The sequence below is a fragment of the Phodopus roborovskii genome, unplaced genomic scaffold, assembly GCF_943737965.1.
Source record: "Phodopus roborovskii unplaced genomic scaffold, PHOROB, whole genome shotgun sequence".
NCBI classification, from domain to species: Eukaryota; Metazoa; Chordata; class Mammalia; order Rodentia; family Cricetidae; genus Phodopus; species Phodopus roborovskii.
The window spans coordinates 25,284,171-25,304,761 of record NW_026126407.1 but is presented as its reverse complement, the minus strand read 5'-3'; the positions used below and the strand labels follow the sequence as shown (position 1 = coordinate 25,304,761).

The window sequence follows — 20,591 nt, the reverse complement described above, 5'->3', positions numbered from 1 at the left end:
TTTGTTTGTTTATATATGCTTGTTGGTTTCTGCACAGGATCTTGGTATAGATCCCTGGCTGGTCTGAACTTGCTATATAGACCAGGATGGCCTTGGACCCACAGAGATGTGCCTGCTTCTTCCTCCTTAGTGCTGGGATTAAAGGCGTGTGCCACCATGTCTGATGAGTACCCAGCTTTTTTAAATGGGACCTGGAGACTGAACTCAGGTCCTCATGGTTGCACATAACTTATCCTTAAGTTAGGCCCGTGTCTTCCCTTTTTAAAAAAATGAGTAAGATTCAAGCCACAGGCTCAGTCTAGAAGGCCAGTGTTATAGGGAGGGGGGCAAGGTATTTTGGTCTCTCATTTTGTGGATAACAAAACCAAGGCCAGAGATAGGAAGGGATGGGTCCAAGGTCTGAAGCCCAGGGTGTCACAGACACAACGTGAAACCTGGGCATGGAAAGGCCTAGCTCAGCACTTTGGCAGATTAGATGGCGACAGTAGGGGAAGAGCACCACTCTATCAAATTAATCCATCTCTTTTATCCCAGAATGCTCATCTGGCACCAGCCACCACCACAGCCCACCCTTCAAAGCATACACATCACTCATTTTATAGCCAGAGGCTTGGTATGTTTTGAGATATGTCAAAGCTTGAATCAGGGCAGGGCTTATGTCAGGGGATGGAAGCTAGGGAGGGCTGAGGAGGTAGAAGGGAAGCAGGGGTGAATGTGATATATGCCTGTGGTCCTCCAGTCACTCAGCCATGAGCAGGAGGGATAACAGAAGGGACTGCCTGGGACCCTTGATGGCTAGAGAGAGCCCCAGCTGAATGACAGTCTAACTCCACCCCTCACTCCTCCTTCTCTTAGTCTCTGAAGCTGGAACAATGGCTTGGTCAGGTCATGGCGGCTGGTGCAGCTGGCCACTGCTTGGCAGAGGGGCCACCAAGACCAGTAGCTCTAGTCCTCTCCGCCACAGAGAGCTAGTAAAGCCTTCAGGAAGTCTCCAGAAGTGTCACCCTGGCAAGGCAGAGAGAAATCAGAGTGAGAAAGGAGTAGTTCTGGTCTAAATACCCCAGCCTCCTAGTGGCCATCAGCCTAGACACGACCCTCAGCATCTCGGTCACCGAGATAGTTAGTTGCCGTACCAGTGCCAGAGAGACCTCTCCAGACACACACCTGTGACCCCCAGCAATCAGCGCTTTAGAATCTGACCCTGCAGGGCTGCAAGGCATCAGTGTCTCCTCTCCTTCTGGGAGCAGCTTGGATCCCAACTGCCATCCCAACTCCCCCTGTCCAATCAGCCCTGCAGCTTCCTAATGAAGGGCCTGAGGCCTCCATCTTGCCTCAGGAAACGAGGCACATTCCTCATCCCATGGTGCCCGCTGCTAAGTGTTCATCATCTGAGAGATCACCAAGGAAGCTCTGATACACCACAAGGGTCTGTCTGTAGTCAGGCCAGAGAGCCAGACTCTCCCCAGTGGCACCATTAGAAAGGGTTTCTATAACTTATAATGTTTTGGGTTTTAGAGACAAGGACTCATGTATCCCAGGCTGATGTCTAACTCACTGTAGTCAAGAATGACCGTGATCTATCACTACTTCCAGATTATAGGATACCTGGCTACTTGGAAAATTCTGAGCTGGGAATATAGCTCAGTGGTATTGTGCTCAATTAGGATGCATGAAACCCTACATCAAATAAAGGAATAAAGACTTTAAAAGAGGGGCTAGGGATGTGGCTCTGTTAGTAGACTGCTTGTCTGCCAAGCATAAAGCCCCAGGTTTTATCCCTAGCACTGTATGAACCAGGTGTGGTGGAACACACTTGTAATTCCAGGAAATAGGAGGTGGAGGAGAGGATGGCAAGTCCAATGGCAGCTTGGGCTACAGAGTGAATTTAAGGCCAGCTAGCCTCAGATTCAGGGATCTGCCTGACTTTGCCTCCTGAGTGCTAGGATTCAAGGCATGTACCACCATACCCACCTTAATAAGAGATTTCTTAAAAAGGGCTGGTGTTATAGCTCAGTTATACTTAGTATGTGTTTCAATCCCCACTACCAATAAATAAAAAATAAATATTGAATTGTGTTCTTTAAAAGGATCAGTTTTGTGGTATATAAACTAAACTTTAGCATGGCTGACACCACAGTTAGTGCTGGTTACCTGTTACCACATGACTAGTTGGTAAATTATATACTTTAATAAAATAACAAGAAGTAAAAAAACAGGGGCTGGATAGATGGCTCAGCAGTTAAAAGGGCTTGCTGCTCTTGCAAAGGACCCAGGTTCAGTTCCCAGCACCCACATGGCAACTCACAACTCTTTGGAACTCCAGTGCTGCCCAGGGACCTGTTACCTTCTCCTGAACTCTATGTACACCAGGCATGCACCAGACATACATGTAGGCAAACACACATACACATAAAAGAAATGTTTTCATAGCAAAAGCAATGAGGCAGGTCTCCCTCCATTTTAGCAGTTTTCTGGATTACATGGTAACCCAAGAGGGCACTGAGTAGCCCTTCCCTTACCTCAATGGCCTGGTGTAGAGACTTGTCATATTTCTCAATGAACTCCCTCCGAATGTTGAACAGATCTATCTCACTCCGGGAGACCATCACCCTGGTGAGGGTCTTCTCATCTGTGCCAGCACCCTGGTGGAGCCAAGCAGGAGAGATACATGGGGCATGAGGAAGAGGCAGAGCTAGGTCAGCAGATGTCTGCCTGCCTGTTGCTTCTGCCCTCCCAAACCATTGCTGTCTTCCACAGACAGTACCAATCAAACTCCCTTGTGCTGAGGATAGGCCAGGCAGAGAGGTGCAGAGGGCCTATGTGGGCTGAGCAGGCCCTGTTAAAATTCACATCCTGCTAGAACCTCAGAATGTAACCTTGGGAACAGAGTCTTTGTGTAGTTGTGGTTTGGAGGATGTATCCTTCCCTAAATTCATGCACTGAAGGCTTGGTCCCCAATGCAGTGTTCAGAGCTAGAGACTTGGGGAAGTTGAGGAAGTGGATCTTTTTTTGTTTGTTTATTTGTTTTGTTTTGTTTTTTGAGACAGGATTTCTCTGTAGCTCTGTAGCTTTGGAGGCTGTCCTGGAACTGGCTCTGTAGACCAGGCTGGAGTTGAACTCACAGAGATCCTCCTGCCTCTGCCTCTCGAGTGCTGGGACTAAAAACATGCGCCACCAGCGCCGGGCTCGGGGAAGCAGATCTTAAGGTTTCTGACTTCCTCAACAGGTCAGTATATTGATGTATATACACAATCTGGTGGCATTACTGGGAAGAGGTGAAGGTGAAGTAAGTCCTGGGGGTGTTACAGGATATACTTTGTCCCTTCCTTCCTTTTTGTTCTAGGCTACCAGGAAGTGAGCAGATCTTTTCTACCATGTCCTGCTTGCCATGACATTTTATACCACTGCAGGCTCAAAAGCAATGGACTAGAAGACCGTGGACTGAAGCCTCTGAAACTATGAGCAAATCCAGTTTTTCATCCTTTAATTTGATTTACCTCCCAGATATTATACTACAGAGATGGAAAGCTAATTACCATACCACTGTAATGAGTTAAAATGAAGTCATGTTGGATTAGGGCCCTAAACCCACTGGGTGGCATTTAAGGAGAGCAGGGACACAGGCATACACACCAAGATGAAGGCAGAGGCTGGAGCAGTGAAGCCAAACCCAAGATACACAAGGGGTTCCTGGCAGTTCCCAGGAGGCAGGGAGGGGTGTGAGGAATAGGATAGGAAGGAACCAACCTTGCTGATGCCTTGATTTTAGAACCATCAGAGATTATGTTCTTGTCATTCAGTTTGTGGAAACTCACTATGGAAGTCTTGGAAACTAACACAGGATCTGGACTATATGAGCACCAGGACCCCCTCTTCTCTCCCTCCAACTCTGCCACTTATCAGGTATATGGGCCAAGTTTAACCGCCCTATACTGATCTTTGTTCTTCTATGGAAAAATGGGGTTACCATTGGCTCAAAACTGCTATGGGGGGATCAACTGTGGTCAGACACTGACACAAGGCTGAGGCTTTGGCACACAGGGAGTTGTCAAGCAGTTGGGCTGGATCATTCTTTGATATAGGGATCTATCTTGTGTCCAACAGGACATGTTAACAACCCTGTTCACTCCCACCAGATACCAACAGCAATATTCCTCTAAGTTTTGGCCACCAGAAATCTGTCTGGATATTACAAATATCCCTGGAGAGAGGGGCACAAAAATCACGCCCGATTGAGAAAGTCTATCTTTGGGTCAAAGGCAGATGCTGAGAAACAGCACAGCAGGGAAACAGCAGCTTGAAGTCCTCATCTGGGGTAAGGAACGCATCTGTGTCTGTAGGTTTGAGAAAGACAGTGCTCATAAACAGGTCAGATACCATACCTTCATGGACTTGTACAGTTTGTCAGCAAAGAAGAGAGGTTTGTTCTTGACACTCTGAACTGTAGGGAAGACAAGAGAGAAGCAAGGGATTCAGTCAGACAGAGGCTGTGTGCTGCTCAGACCCTGGGTGGGCAGGGCTTGCCTCTGTCTACTGCAACCATCCTACTGGGTCTGTGGGTCACTGCTAACCTTCCATGCTCAGAGGTGTCGCTTTATCTCCCCCTCCACAAAGCTGCTCCCTTTTCTTGCCCTTTTGCCCCCCGCCTCTGTCAGGTGCTGCATCTTTCCTACAGAGAAGATGCTTGAAGCTGATAGGGGTCAGCAAAATATATAAATGGGATTTAAGCCCTAATGGATGCTAGATGCAGAACCACCAATTTTGAGTGCATTAGAAGCATGTGAGATGGTTAAAAACTGAGTTTCAGGGTCTAGAGAGATAGCTAAGTAGTTAAGAGCACTTACTGCTCTCCCAGAGGACCCAAGTTTTGTTCCTAGCACTTCCTTTGGGCCACTTACAACTACCTGTTAACTCCAGTTCCAGGGCATATGACAACTTCTTCTGGATTTCATAGGCTACCATACACATGTGTTGCAAAAATAAAATAAACAAAACAAAAACAAAAATCCCCAAACAACACCTGAGTTTTAGACCCAACTCTAGAAATTCAGATTCTGGGGACATTCTAAGAGGGGATGGTGTGTGTGTGTGTGTGTGTGTGTGTGTGTGTGTGTGTGTGTAGGTTAACAGCTTCTGTGTCACTTGAGGACTGGGGAGAAAGACCAATTTTCATGTCCTGTCACAGAGTGCAGAAGCTGAGTCAGGTTCTGCTCAGGGACAACCAGCAACCAAGTGGCATCTCCTACTTAGCTCCCCAGCTTCCAATCACTAGTCTGTCCCAACTTTCTGATGTTTCTCTAGGTGATAAAGAGCTACTGTAAGCAACACCTCCGTTTATCTAATCTAAACCACTTTTCCTCCACATTTTAGAATTCCTGAAATTCAAGACCCATTTTGCAGTTAATGGAAAGACTTTTGAAAGCCTTCTATCGCCACCTGCTGTTACAATAAGGTATATACAGAATGCAATATTATGCTTAGCTCTGTATGTATCCATATTTACACAGCGAGAAACGAGACCCCAAAGGGAAAGAGACCCTTTCAAAGTCAAGATCTTTGGGTTGTGAGGTGGCTCAGCAGGCTAATGTACTTGAAACCAAGCCTAAAGACCTGAGTGCAATCCCCAGGGCCCACATAGTGAAGAGAACCAACTCTCTATAAAGTTTTCCTCTGACCTCCACACACATGCTGTGGTATGCACATACTTGTACATACACATATGAGTACACACAAAACATAAATAATAAATTGTAACAAAAAACCTAAAAGCCAAAAAGCCCAGAGAAAGGAGGTAGCTCAGTGGCAGAATGTGGTATGAGAGAACACGCTTAAGGTGTGTCTAGTGTATACATATGGTTTGTGCCCTGTGAATGAATGCATCTTGCATGCTATGTATACATGTCCTGTGAGTCTCACTGGTGCATGTCTTGTGTGTGGTATATATGTATGCAAACATTCCAATCCTGTAGAACACTGCCTTTTTCTGCCCTTCTGGTCATTTCCCTGGAATGCCCTTTTCTCACCCTGCCCCCAGAACCTGGAAGATGTCCTCAGGCTGTCCTCCACAATCACCTTGGCACAGGAGGTGATCTGAGACAGTGTTTAGTTCCCAGTAACAGCAACATAGGATGATGCTAAGACTACATTCCTCTAGGGAACCTGCCCACATTCCCAGCGATGCCCCAGCCCCTCCCCCTGGTGCCCGCCCATTACCGATGGCCACAAATGCATCCTTGACATCCCCAGACATCTCCTTCTTGATGACGTGCTCAATGTCATAGTTGGTCATCTTGATGAACTCCTGGAAGACTGGCCAAGAGACATGAGGGGGAGGTGAACACCAGCTGGGCAGGGTCACCTGACCTGCCCCATGAATGATCATAGCACATTCACAGGACATGCTGTGCTCTGGGTAGGGCTGGGGTGACAGGCAGGTTCTGGCCTCAGGGATATCACAAGGCTTGGAGCCAACTAGGCCATACCAGCGCCTCGAGGTCTGGCCAATAACCCCAGGTCTTGGCAACTTCTGTTATCCCAGGGTGATGTGTAGAAGGAACTATGCACGGACCACCCAGGGTTGCCTTCCTCTCTGGGTTCTCTCTTATTCCTGGATAGGCTGGGGTGGCACTTACTATATAATAATCAAAATGACACCCAGGGGCTTTGCATGCCCTGCACAGCCTAACTACTTTATGTTTATTGTAGGGTTTTTTTTTTTTTTTAATCTTAGCAACCATGTGACGTACAATTAAAACCCAAACGTAAAATTAGATAAGGGGATCAAGGTACAGAGACCCAGCCACCTGCTCAGCCACACAGCTGATAAGTGGGGGACAGGAGCCAAGGCAACCGAGCATCAAGCACCATGTGTCTGAATATTGAAAGGTACTGAGTAGATACATGTGAGGCAGCAAAAGTCTCAATGACAGGGGACTTCAGGATTGCCACTGCACACAGCTGTGGTAGCCTGTCCTGTGTCATCCTCACCCCTCTCTGCTTTGTTACTGGCAAGCATCACCAATGGTTCATGACAGCACACCTCAGAATCCTTAATACTGCATGTTTCTGAGGTGAAATTGGCTGGCCATTCCTTATCCTAGGTAGGTGTTCTATCTGCTTTGGTACGGTGGGAAAGTCAGTTGGCTGAGGACAGGCTGGGGCTCTGGAGTCCCCTAACACTCTGCCACTGGAATGAGGAAGAAGGAACTAGGCACTTAGCTGCTCTGCTCTTCACAGAGGGCTGGGGTGCTCGGGTCATATTTGTGGCTCCCACTGCCTCCTGGAAGGTGGGGCAGGGTGGTGTTCTGTTGGCTTACCTCTGCGGAGGTGAGGATAGCTCCTGGTGCACAGGACTGTCATGAATCGAGTCTCCAAGGAAGTTTTGTCTCCACTGGGAGTGTCAGCTATTTCCTGCAGAGCCCAGGTGGAGCAAGGGTTTAGAGGGAGACATGAGAAAGCCATGGTTAGTACTGACTGTCTCTGCCTAGGCTCAGCACAGGCAGGGTGGGGTTAGACCAGCTATCCAAGGGGATTGAGGTTGGTCCCTTCTCTCCTCAACGCTGGAGCATAGTGGTCATTCCACCTCCCTTTGAAGTCCTCAGGACCCAGAGATGGGGCTGGAGCTGGGCACAGGGCCTTGGTCCTCCTACCCAGTTAGCAGAGAATCCCTCTGGGGAGTATGGACATGTATGTGAACAAACAAAAATATCCTAGCTGGTTTCCCCTACTTGGGGTCAAGGGCAAACACAACTTATTCTACCACATAAGTTTCACAATCTCCTAGCCAGCTACGATCCTATTTGAATTCCCTTTTAAAAACTCACTTTGGGTTTAAAAAGAAAATTAAAATGAGTCTAAAGGCAACAACCATAGCTGCTGATTATACAGTGTAAGCCAGGCCAGAAATGAGTGGATAAAGCACAGGAAGCACTTGCTTTGCCCCCAACTCCCATTTTTGAGGCTGGGTCTTGTGTAGCCCATTGGCCTCAAACTCTATGCAGCTGAGGATGACCTTGAGCTCCTGATTCTCCTGCTTCCACTTGCCAAGTGTTAGGATTTTAACTGTGCACTATCACACCTGGCCCTTTTTAAACTGAGTCCTTAAAAGGCCCGGAAGGGGAGAGAGAGAAGCTGTAAGGGAAGGTCCTAGTGGTTGTCCAATCCTGCCCCACTCAGCCCCCAGCCCAGCACAGCAGGACTCAGAAGCTGGCAAATCCCCAGGAAGAACAGAACACTCACCAATATCTCAGCAGCAACCTGAGAGCGGGGAGAAGAGAGAGGAGGGAGAGAGGGAGGCAAGAGTCAGAGGCCAGAGTGATTGGCTGGAGGACCCTGGAGCCCCAAGGTCTGGCTCAGAGTGGCAGAGGTCCCAAGAGACCCCAGGGTCACACTGAAGGGCTGGGAAGGGTATTACCTTTGTAACTTCTGCACTAGAACTCAGAACAGAAGACAGGCCTGGGAATTTGTTTGTTTTTTTGAGACAGGTTTTCTCTGTGTAACAGCAATAGCCCTGGTTGTCCTAGAACTCACTCTGTAGACCAGTCTGGCCTTGAACTCACAGAGGCCTGCCTCTGCCTCCTGAGTACTGGGATTAAAGGCATGTGCCACCACCACCCAGCAGGAAAAGTTTAATTTTAAAGTGTGGCTCCCAGAAGGGGAATGACACCCTTCATGCCCAAAGGCCCTGGTTTGACATCTGAGAGAAGGAAAGCCCCCTTCACTAGCCTACAGAGCCACCGGGAAGAGGACAGGGGCAGGCACAGATTCTCTGCAGTGAGTCAGTATCAGACTCTGTCACCTTAGCTCCTCAGGCCATAGGCAGGACGGACGGCAAGACAGCTGAGGCCTGGGAGTCACAGGCATGCAGCATAGGTGGGCACTACAAACACTCTCCTTAAGAAGAACGGCCTGTGGTGTGGACACTGTGGCCAGGACTTTTGTGAGCCAAGATGTTCTGACCCAGAGTGTCTGGGAATAAATCCAGTTAGTCTCAATGTACCTGAACTGTCCTTAGTCCTTTCCCCAGCATCCTACCAACCATTGTATTCTCCTGCACAGACCAAGATCCTAGCCTTTGTTTATTTAGTTTTGAGACAAGGTTTCATTATGTAGCCCTGGAGGGCCTAGAACCCACTATATAGACCAGGCTGGACTGGAATGCATAGAGATCTGTCTGCCTCTGTCTTCTGAGTGCTGGGATTATAGTGTGCACCACTACACCTGGCTTCTTCTCTTTGCAAACAAGGTCTCATTATATAGCAACCCATGTAGGCATTAAAAGCACAGCAATCCTCCTGTGAGCTTCCCTCTTCTGGCCTCTGCAGACACTGCACTAATGTGCACAAAAAACACATACATATAGGGAAAAACAAAACAAAACAAAACAAAAAAACAGGTTATGATTGGGATAGGGAAGAAATGCAGACAGAGTTAAGGCCCTGGCTTTGAACCCCAGCACCATAAAAACAACACTTCTCTACATGATATATGTAAGTGCATATGTATTATATATACTAGTGCTTCTTTTATCTAGATGAAAAAAATACTGATATTCACCAGGAGGTACCCACATGGACAATGTGGCTCTCAAAAGTCTACCTCATGAGGTCAGAGTTAGGTGGCTCCTTTACCCACCCTGGAATTTAGGATCATGTTCCCTATTGTAGAAATACTTTATTTCACTTTGATTTGAGTGTCGAGCAATGATGATCCCATTTATAAGGCTTATGGGCTATTTCAGGCTTTCAATACTTTCAGTCACCTAGATGAATCATGGCGAGTATTGCGCAGAGTGAAGTAAGCCAGCTACAAGCAGACAAGTTCTTAATGTGATGTTTGCAGAGGGGTCAAATCCAGATACAGAAAGCAGGCTGCTCTGGGTTAGAGGGAGAGGAACCGGGGAACTATTGGCTCAGGGTTCAGAGTTTCAGTTTTGTCAAAAGAGGAGTTCTAGAGGGTAGAGTAGCAGCTCAGTTGGTCAAAGACCTTGCCATGAGAACCTGCTGAGTTTGCCTGGAGCTCACGTGGTGGTGCACATATACAAACCCAACACTTTCATAGTGAGAGCAGGAGGGAGCTCTCAGAGCCAGTAGCAGCGCGCAGACAGGACAGCCCTGCCTTGACAAGGTAGAAGGAGAGAACTGACTCCTGAAAGCCACCTCTGACTCCCAGGTATCACTTCCCTCCCCCTTCTTTCTCTCAATAGGACCTTTGATAGAGTCCTGAAACTCACCATGCAAAACAGGTTGGCCTAGAACTTGCATGGCGTCACTGCTGGGCTGCCCGGTGAGGTTTATTCTGCCCAGCTTATTTTAACTGCCATAAGCAGGAAACTATTTATATATACAAAAAGAAAGCCCAATTTGAATATCTATATTAAGTCATGACTTCAGGGAAATGGTAGGATTTTTTTTTCTTTAGCTCTATTTTCTAACGTTTTATGAAAGAATACATATTCCTTATGAGACAAACAACTTACTAGTTGTCAGAAAATGAGCTGACAGTGGATCAGGATCTGCTCCTTATTCATGGAGAAGCTACTGAGCCTCTGCAAGGGCAGCGCTGTGGCTCAAAGGGTCCCTCCACTGCCTCCACCCAGGTTCTCTCTCTCCCCTTCCCTTGCAGAGCATTTGCTGGGCCAGGACCACCACTGCCCCATTAGCATCCAAGGCAGACCAGGTAGCAGGCAGCAGCATTCCCTAGAGATGGTGTCTGGGTACAGGATGGATCTGGTGAAATCTAATATCAAAAGCCCTCTGTTACACCATGAGGCTGCTCATGAATACTAAATAAACACCTGTTGGATGTGTGTGTGTGAAATGTGGGCTCAGTAAAATGATGGTGGGGGTTAGAGATCATGAATGTACTTGAATATAAATGAAAAGACCCTGTCAACTGGGACCCTGGAGCTTCTATTCCAGAATAGGACTGGGCAACTGGACCACAGTTTCTTGAGCAAGAGCTATATGGAGATGGTGGTGCTGGGTCCTGGAGGGTATTGTGTAAGCCAGACTGGAGTTGGTTGGACCTGGGTGCCAATCCAACTGAAGCCATTCAGAAACTGCCCCTGTGGGCAGGCTAAGGCTGCTTTTCTCCCCAGAAAAAAACAGCATGGTACCCAAAAGAGTACCAATGCTTGCTCAACACAGGGTACACCTGCTAAACTCTGTAGCGAGGGCTTGGGGGTTATTGGGTTTTTGTATTGTTCTTTTGGAGACAGGGTCTCAGGGAGCTCCTGCTCTTCCTGTCTCAGCACCCCAGTGCTGGGGCTTGCCTAACTTTGCAGTTTCAGGCTACTCTAGGGATTGCTGTGCTGACACTGGTGTCTCAACCCACGTCTGCTGGTGAAGCTGGGGACTCGGCAGCTGGGACTCTGGGTTTGTCAATGCTCTTTCTAGTGACCTACTGTAACCTCTAGATGCTAGCGTTACAGTTGGTGGCTCCTGTGCCCATCTCCAGCATGGGGCAGCTCTTGCAGCAGGTGGGGATGGGGCGGACAGGACAGGTAGGGACCTGGCTCAGGTCCATGGGGACAATAGTGAGGACCTCAGTGGGGGCTGTGCAGCCACAGTGCTCCCAGGGAAATTACTTGGGGTTGCCCAGCCTCTAAGAGCAGCTTCAGAGAAGCCCAAGAAGCAGAGCGGCCAGGAACCCTGGGGATCCCTCCATTATCTAGTCATCACTGGACATAGGATACCTGAGATACATCATCAGTGAGTGACAGCAGCACCAGCCTTAGGGAGCTTGGTCAACTTTACCAAGTCACTTTCTTTGACTTTGTTCTCATTTTTTCATGCAAGAAACCCAGATATTTGGTTCTCAGGCCTCTTTCCCAGCAAGACTCTTTCCCAGAAAGTTATCTCTGGGCCTGATCTGCTGTGTGATTTGAGAAACCGGTCATTGTCTTGGACTTCCATTTCCCACTGCAGGCTGAGAGGTTTGGCCTGAGTGATCTATGATTGCCTTACAGTTCTGAGGGTCCCACTATCCACATGGGAAGTGCCGGTGAGGCAAGCTCCACCCTCCCAAGCTCACTCTGAAAGCCCTCAAGCATTTGCTTCTGACCTAACCATCTGTCAGTCAAACCAGTCATGCCTCAGCCAGGAGCCAGCCCCGCCTGACAGCCATTGCCTGTCAGGGACCCATCAGCTGTCCAGTAGAGATGGGTGGGGGTCTCACCTGAGCATCTTCCCGGGCCTGGTCTCGGTTTTCTCCTCCTTCCTCTCGATTTCCCTGTCACAGGACAATCAAGAAGTCAGTCCCCAAACATTCCCCCATGAGCACCCTTTAGTCACCCATGGGTGACTTGCTTAGTCACCTCCCTGTACCCTTTCCATTTTTTGAAATACAAAATACAAAATACAAAAACCTGGGTTATAGGATCACAGGACAGAGTCACCCATGTAGCTTTGGTCTATACAAAGGAGATCAAAAAAGTCACAATACCAGCCATCAAAAAGGGATTCTCACAGGGTGGTGGTGGTGCACACCTTTAATCCCAGCACTTGGGAGCCAGAGGCAGGTGCATTTCTGTGAGTTTTAGGCCAGCCTGTGAGTGAGTTCCAGGATAGCCAGGGCTACAAAGAGAAACCCTGTCTTAAAAAAAAACAAAGCTGGACATCAGTGGCCCACTCAGGAGGCAGAGGCAGGCAGATCTCTGTGAGTTTGAGGCCAGCCTGGTCTATAGAGCAAGTTCCAGGATGGCTTCCAAAGCTACACAGAGAAACCCTGTCTCAAAAACAAACAAACAAACAAACAAACAAACAAACAAACAAACAAAAACAAAAAAAAGCCAAAACCAAAACCAAACCAAAACTAACAACAACAAAGGGGAACAACAGAGATTTTGAGGTGGAATCCTGAGGAGGCAAGGGGGTGGATTCTGTAGATGAATGGGCCTCAGAACCATAAATTCACTTACTGTGGCCAGAGAAATGAGGATCCTTCTGAAGTGGCCAGATGTGTCTGAGCTCAGGGCATCCTCCAGGGACTTGTGATAATCTGAGATAAGAAGAAAGGTGTGAACAGCTGCAGGCCTGGAAGCTTAGATGTGAGAGTCACACCTGAGCCAGGGCTGTGTCAGCAGGAAAAGTGGGCATGAAGGAGTATGCAATCAGCTGGTACTGGTACCCCTGCACACTCCTGCATCAGCTCCTCATCTCTCCCATTCACTATCCATTCATTTTGTTGCATTGTTGGGAATTGAACCCAGGACCTTGTATATGCTAGGCGGGGGACCTAGAGCTATACCCTGAGCCTTCAACACCTTCCAGCGGAACTTCCCCTTCCTTCACTCACTCTCTACCTTCCCTCCTACACAGCACCACTGAACCCCAAAGTATATCTGGGACTTCTCCCCCACTTAAAATGACTGTTGACTCAAAGCTCGGCAAGAGGGAAGCTGTCCCTAGGTCCAAACAGCAGCCATAGTGTTCAGAATGAAAATCCAGGGCCACTTGATTAAAGCTTAAGGATTTGAATAGTAGTGTAGGGTACATCGAGGCAAGGGAGACCTTCCCTCTCATTAGCAGGCTAAATGTTCTCTCTGTTCTCCAAACTCTATCTAAATTGTCTTATACGACCAGGACTCTCTTGGGGCAGCCAACTTTTCTTAGATGCAGAGATGAGCACACTAAGAAGCTTGTTAAAACCCTGTAGAAAGGCTAGATAGACAGCCCAGTCAGTAAAGGGCTTGTCGAATGAGCATGAGGACCTCAGTTGGACCCTCAGACCCACACTCCAAAAACAGGCATAGTAGTGCATACTTGTCACCCTACAGCTGGTAAGGGGAAGAATTAGCTGGGGCTCCTTGGCCATCAGTCTTGCCAAACTGGCAACCCCTAGACCAGTAAGAGACCCTGTCTCAAAAAGCAAGGTGAGGCCAATGACATAGATCAATAGGTAAGGGTGCTTGCTGCCAAGCCTGATGACCTAGTTCAATTCTTGGAACCCAAACAGTAGAAGGAGAGAACTGATTCCCACAAGTCGTCCTTTGGCCTACACATGCATGTGCATTCACACACGTGTGTATGCACTCACGCACACACAAAATTATAAAAAATAAAATAAGGTGGATGGTACCTGAAGGTACACCTGAGATTGAACCCTGGTCTCCATCTACACACACACACACACACACACACACACACACACACACACCCACCACAAGGCTTTACAGAGGCCATAGGTTGGAGTTGAGGACTGATACAGCTGGATGACTCCCTGTTGCCCAGCAGCACTGGGCCAGCCCCTCCCACACTCACCCTCCTTGTAGGCCTCATTGATGGCCTGGATTTCGGCATTGGTCCGGGTAGCCAGGATTTCAATAAGAGCCTTTTCATCTGTGCCAGCTCCCTAGAAAGTCCACACAAAGGCATATGCAGTACAGTTCTGAGTATGAGTACCCCCCCATCCCATCCCCTGGTACATGCACGGTACCTCCATAGCTTTCTTCAGTTGCTTAGCATCATAATGGGCTGGTGGCATCATGAGCCCCAGGATAAACCTTGCCAGATCTCCGGAGATCTCAGACTTCAGGTCAGCCATTAAATCCTGCAATGGCAGAACCAAGGTCACACTAGTCCCAGAGCCACACAGAAACTGTCTCCACCAAGCCATGTCACACACATTATCACTCATTAATCACAAAGAACTGGGGGTACAGAGTGACCCAAGGCCAGAACATTCCAAGATGCCACAACCAGGTGGGGGTCTCATCATTATGAAAGCCCTGGTGCCTAATTGTACAGAACTGGCAGTGGCAGGCTGAACGTCACTAGGGAGCTGAGACCCAGACTAGGGAGGAAGGACCCTTACCCGGCCAAAGTGAGATTTGAAGGTCTGTTGGATCTGCTGCCGCTGGGCGTTGCTACGGTGCGTGATGATGTCAATGATGGTGGCTTCGTCAGTTCCTAGGTCACCAAAACCACATGCCTCAGAGAAGGTTCTGTGGCTCGGCTTTCCCAACATCCCCCCACTGGTACTTCCCATCAATCTTTGTCAGGGTAAAAGCCTAGGTTGGTTACCACGTGCTCCTGGCCCCTGTGGGCTCCTTGCTTTTTTCTGTAGTGCCACTGGATAAAACTACAACCAGGAAGGTGACAGGCACCAGATGATAACACCTAGTTGGCAGCTGGGGTGGCAAGCAATGGGTTGGGTGTCAGAAGCTCTGAGTTCGAATCCTGGCTCTGGCAATGGCTGCCTACCCTGGGAGGGTCCCTCTCTCTTTCTGGGTCTCTTTCCACATCTCTATAACCTCTGTACAGTTAGTGACTGTATTTCCTTTGTCTTCAACTCCCTGACAGTGGCTCCCAGGTAGTCCCTCTGAGCATAGCAGGTTGACTAAAGGCATTAGGGCATTACCTCCTGCCTGTCAGATGAGTGCCACCAACCTCAGGACTGACACAGGGATCTAGTTTTCAAAGCATTTTCCCCTGTAGTTTGACAGTCATAGAGATGCTAGGTAGGCATTACTCTCATGAGAAGAATTCACTGAGACCCAGGAGGTTCAGGACCCCTTGGGAGTTGCTGCTGGGCATATGGAAGGAGGAAAGACAACAGACGCCTCCCTGTACCCCCACCCCAATTCTCCCTCCCAGCAAGGGCTTTCCAAGCACAGGCCCAGTTGGGTGCAGACAGCTGACCATCCACTCATGCAGTGGCTTTTCCCACTGTCAGCAGCCTAGAGGAGCCAATAATTGGGGTGCTGTCACCCCAGCACTGGGGGCTTTGGGTTCTTAGGTCAATGAACCTTATTTTACACACTGGGAAAGTGAGACCAGAGCTGTTTAAGGACTCACCCAGAGTCATACTGGTTAACACCTAAAGTTTGATGACCGACTAGTACTCTCTTCCTCACCGGGCACCTGCCCAGAAGCTGCAGGACAGACACTTAGGTGCCCAGGAAGAACTCTGGTTAAGTTCATTACAAACCCTCTCCTATCCTTCCCTCCCACCTGAAGTAGAGGAAGCCCCCACACACTCCTCCTCATCCTGTAGAGCCTGGCTGGAGGCTGCATCCCTTCCCCTGTCTAGCCCCTTACTGCCAAATCTGCCAGGCTGCTGCCTGGAGGTCTTCTCTGGTCCTCGTCATCCTTACCAATCCCCTTCATGGCTTTCCGCAGGGCCTTGGCATCAGCATCAGGATTGAAATCATTGGCTGCACACACGGTACCCCTCAGCTGTGAGAAGGAGAATGAGGCTCAGAAGGTGTCTGGAGGCCCCTGGGGAGCCCGGTCCAGAAAGGGGCATGCAGAGTGGCAGGGGCTTTCTAGGCTGAGTCCCAAGCCAAGCAGCCTGGGGAAGGAGGCACAGCAGACAAAGTCCACCCAGGGCTGAGAGGGCAGAGTCTCAGGCCTGGGGAGAGGTGCGTGCTGACAGAGAAGTGGGCAGCTCCAGAGGCTGGGGCCCCTCACATGCCAGCCACCCTGCCCTGGTGACATGATGCCTGGTGTAGCCATGGCTCCTCGGTAAAGGGCCCAAAAGACTCAGAAGCGAAATAGTTTCCAAATTTTAGTCATCACCCAATGACATTCATGCTGTTTTCTGTATCTGCTATTACTTAATTCTTTCTTTTTCATTTTGCTTCAGTGATTTTGGAGTTTTACTGCTGTTTTATTTTGTGTAGAGACAGGGCCTCACTATGTAGCTCTGCCTGGTCTGGAACTCCCTAAAGAGACCAGGATGGCCTCAAACTCAGAGATCTGCCTGCCTCTGCCTCTGCTGGGATTAAAGTGGGCATCTTTATGCCTGATCTTTACTTAAACAGTTTTATTTAGAATAATTTGGGGGGGGTGCTTGACATACTAAGCAACATCCCAGCCCCAGCAACAAATCTTGAAGTACATTTAAATAGACCAGGCTGGTCTTGAACTTATAGAGATCTGTCTCTGCCTCCTGAGTACTGGGTTTAAAAGCATATACCACCATGCCTAAACTTTTGTATATACTTTTTATATTCTCTTGTGCTAACAAGTGCCTGATACATAACAGACATTAAAAAATACTTAAATTAATAAAGATATTTTTCAATGGTGGTTACTAAACTGAAAGCCCCTCTCTTGCCAGGCAAACTACTACTGAGCTAAATCCCTAACTTTGAGATAAAAATAATTTTATACTTTATATACCATCACAAACTAGAAAGAATATAGCCTGTCATTATCAGATGATCACCCATAAAAAATAAATGCAATGCCTGCTCCAACTCAGATTAAAGGCTACCAAATTTAAGATGCTATTACTTGCCAAGGCCATGGAACTTTAGGGCAGCTCCCCTCGGCTCTCTGTGTAAAAGGGCAGCCAGCTCCTACAACACAGATGTAGCATCAAGCCTTGCCAGAAGTACTGGACTTAAGGCAGCTCTCTCTGCTCTCTGTGTAAAAAGGCAGCCAGCTTGCACAGCACTAATGTGGCACCAGGCCGATTTTTCTCTTTACTAATCAGAAAGGCTGGTGGAATTGAAAAGGAATGGACAGTCTTTGTGAAGCTAGGTGTTAATTAATGCCTGCACCTCCATCCGCCAAGTCAAGCTCATTCCTCACATGATCTTCCACAGTGCTAGCATTTGCCTTCAAATTTAGGGAAGACTAGAACATCAGAGTTCAAGAGCCTTTAGGCCACCAGGACTGCCATGTATAAGCCCCTCATTTGAAAGGTTCAGGCATAGTGGCCATGAGGAAGGTGAGGACCCAACAGTGTCTAGACTGGATTGCCAGGAGTCTCTGTGAAGCCGTTCATCCTGTCCTTTATGGACACTCAAGGGTGAGGGTGCTCAGGAGAACACTCCTGAACCCTGTAGTAATATGTCCAGGGGTACCCTCTGTTCTACTGAGGGCAGCTCAGTATGCTAAGCCCAGTTGCCAGGCCCAGGATGCAGAGGCCCCCACAGAACCAGCCCAGTCTCACTGGAGAAAGCCCTGTTAGTAGAGAGCAGGCAGAACACTTCCAGAGCATTAGAACCAAGGCCGGGATCTGGAAGCTTCAGGTGTAAGACGCATCAGCTCCGGTTAGCCACCAGGGGGCAGCTGGGGGCCAACCAGCTCCGCAGGAAAGGTGCAAGCACAAGTGAAAGCCAGTGATCAAGAGGTGAAGCAGGAAGTGGGGAGGGTCTGACCTCGACTCGGGCCACTGCACTAAGTTCCCACATCTGATAGGCCACCTGTGCTGCCTCCGGGAAGAACTGGCCAGCCGCACTGGAATGGAGGGGTTAGGGGAGGGGATGGGAGGGAATGTCATCATGGGCAACACTCCACACTTCCAACATACTCTTATACCCAACACACACGTATAATCAATCAACAAACACACATCCGTGCAACCAACATAGGGTGAGACGTCCACATACATTCTAATATAAAGACACACAGGAACACTTGGTGAGACCACAATGTACACCCTAACACATGTACACACACACACACCAACACTAACACAGACCTATCTGGCCTTATTTCTTCTTATTTCTTCTCCTGTCTGAGTTCATCAAAGCTAGTTCAGGATTCTCTGTCCTCCTTTGAGCTCCCCCTAACATACAGTGGGGCTTTTCCTAGCAGCCTCCTTGGTCTCAGGCACAAGTAGGACAGTCCCTTGATGTCTTTTGTTGTTGTTGTTTTTTGAGACAGGGTTTCTCTGTGGCTTTGGAGGCTATCCTGGAACTAGCTCTTGTAGACCAGGCGGGTCTCGAACTCACAGAGATCCACCTGCCACCTGCCTCTGCCTCCCAGTGCTGGGATTAAAGGCATACGCCACCAATGCCTGGCCTTCAACCTCTCCTTTCTTCCTTATAACATGGGTGGCTTCTGTCCAAATCCCTTCTCAAATAAGCCAGGGCAGGATAAGGCTGCACTGCTCCCATATCTCTTTTTGCAAGGCACCTGGACGTGTGAGGGACCAGTGTGTGACATGGGATTTGTGGCATCTGTGGTCTGAGCATAGTCAACAGGAAGCTCTCATGTCCCTTCCTTAACTGTCCACTGAACCCCGGAGAAGGAAGTCAAAGCACCCACAATTTCCTAGGTATAAATTTGGTCATGTCATGACATAGTCACCTAGATTAATATTCCAAGAAGGGCCCCTGCAGCCCACCTACCACCTAACCTCTTTCCTCAGCTCTCCACAGAATACACTGGTGGTCACAGGAAGAAGCCAGGCCAGTCCTCATCACCAGGCCTTCTTAGAGGTGGCTTCTCAAGACTCTCTCCTCCCAGCTCCCCCTCCTGTTTTTTTTTTTTTTTTTTTTTTTTTTTTTAGATTCATTTATTTATTATGTACAGTGTCCTGTCTGCATGTATCTGCAGGCCAGAAGAGGGCACCAGATCTTATTATAGATGGTTGTGAGGCACCATGTGGTTGCTGGGAATTGAACTCAGGGCCTCTGGAAGACTAGCTAGTATTTTTAACCACTGAGTCATCTGTCCAGCCCCATCTCTCTCCTTTCACTTTCTGAGACAAGGTTTCACTATTCAGCCCTGGTTGGCCTGGAATTTACTACATAGACCAGGCTGGACTCACAGAGATCTGCCTGCCTCTGGTATGTGCCATTATGCCTAGATTAGAACCTGAGTTCTAATTCCTGATCCAGACAGCAGACTGACTTCCAGGTATAGTAGTTCCACCTATAGTAGGCCACACTTGCTCAGACACAGAGACCCTCAAGACAGCAGAGACTGGAATGCCGAAGGCCACTTTCCCCTGGTTTGGCATTCCAGCCTCAGAGGAGACCGAGGCTCACACAATCTATCCATCCACTGGGGATGGCCACCAGCAGTGTGAGGCCATCCTTCCATCCTGGGCCTGGAACCCACTTACTCATCATCTCCTCCACACAGCTTCAGCAGAGCCTTCTTGTATTCACCAGAGGTATCATTCTGGGGAGAGAGGAGGAAAGATTGACCTCAAACACAGCCCTGGCTCTTCTTGGAGTTGGGGGCGGGGAGCGTGCAGAACACTCACTCACACCAGCCCTGCCCCTCCTCCTGCCTGCAGTGGCTGAGGCCACCAAACAGTGCAGTGCTGGTCACTATCCAGCAATCAGCTCTCTGGGAAAGACAGGAAGCAACAAGTCTCTGGAGTATGTTATTTGCCACATTTCCTGAGGTATAAATACTTCCAGTAATAACAATGTGTTGCTATACTGACTTCACTAAACATGGGATTCCCAGATGCTTGCTATTCTCGCATGGCCCTGGCATTCCACTGTCCCAGATGCAGCACATCCAATGGAAACATTCCATGGAAGTACAGGTCCATGAACAAACCCATGGGAAAAAGCTCTAAGTGAAACAAATATTTGGTCAAGTCACACAATGATATAGATGTCATATCCCTTGAGGCTTTGGAATGGATCTCAAAATATTAACAGCTATGAGGATTTCCAAGGCAAAGACCATGTGCAACAGCATCTTTGCTTATTCTAGATTGTTGCAAACTTATTTCCCCATGGAATGTCCAGTGCATGACACTCATTTAAAAATCCTCTTTGGATAACATTTATAAGTACAAATTGGATCCTTTTCTCTGTTGGCTTATAAAACTACTATATCTGATGATTTCTTGCCAAGGCCTTATGGAATAGCCACCCCTGAGATAGCACT

General features: G+C 48.4%; 1 protein-coding gene across 3 annotated transcripts in view; it reads right to left on the bottom strand.

Moving 5' to 3' along the window:
* Positions 1-591: 591 nt before the first annotated feature.
* The window catches only part of Anxa6 (annexin A6), a 203,183-nt gene continuing 183,183 nt past the window's right edge, over positions 592-20,591 (bottom strand). For 2 of the 3 annotated variants that reach the window (XM_051180650.1, XM_051180648.1), the window contains 14 exons: positions 19,807-19,865; positions 18,113-18,191; positions 16,097-16,178; positions 14,815-14,909; positions 14,437-14,550; positions 14,262-14,352; positions 12,920-12,999; positions 12,178-12,231; positions 8,239-8,256; positions 7,317-7,410; positions 6,214-6,309; positions 4,383-4,441; positions 2,520-2,642; positions 592-1,005 (listed from right to left, as the gene is read on the bottom strand). In XM_051180650.1, the coding sequence (XP_051036607.1) occupies positions 946-1,005; positions 2,520-2,642; positions 4,383-4,441; positions 6,214-6,309; positions 7,317-7,410; positions 8,239-8,256; positions 12,178-12,231; positions 12,920-12,999; positions 14,262-14,352; positions 14,437-14,550; positions 14,815-14,909; positions 16,097-16,178; positions 18,113-18,191; positions 19,807-19,865 (1,104 nt within the window). In that variant the 3' untranslated portion in view covers positions 592-945. The remainder of the gene's footprint in view (positions 1,006-2,519; positions 2,643-4,382; positions 4,442-6,213; positions 6,310-7,316; positions 7,411-8,238; positions 8,257-12,177; positions 12,232-12,919; positions 13,000-14,261; positions 14,353-14,436; positions 14,551-14,814; positions 14,910-16,096; positions 16,179-18,112; positions 18,192-19,806; positions 19,866-20,591) is intronic. The other variant, XM_051180649.1, reaches the window with a different exon arrangement.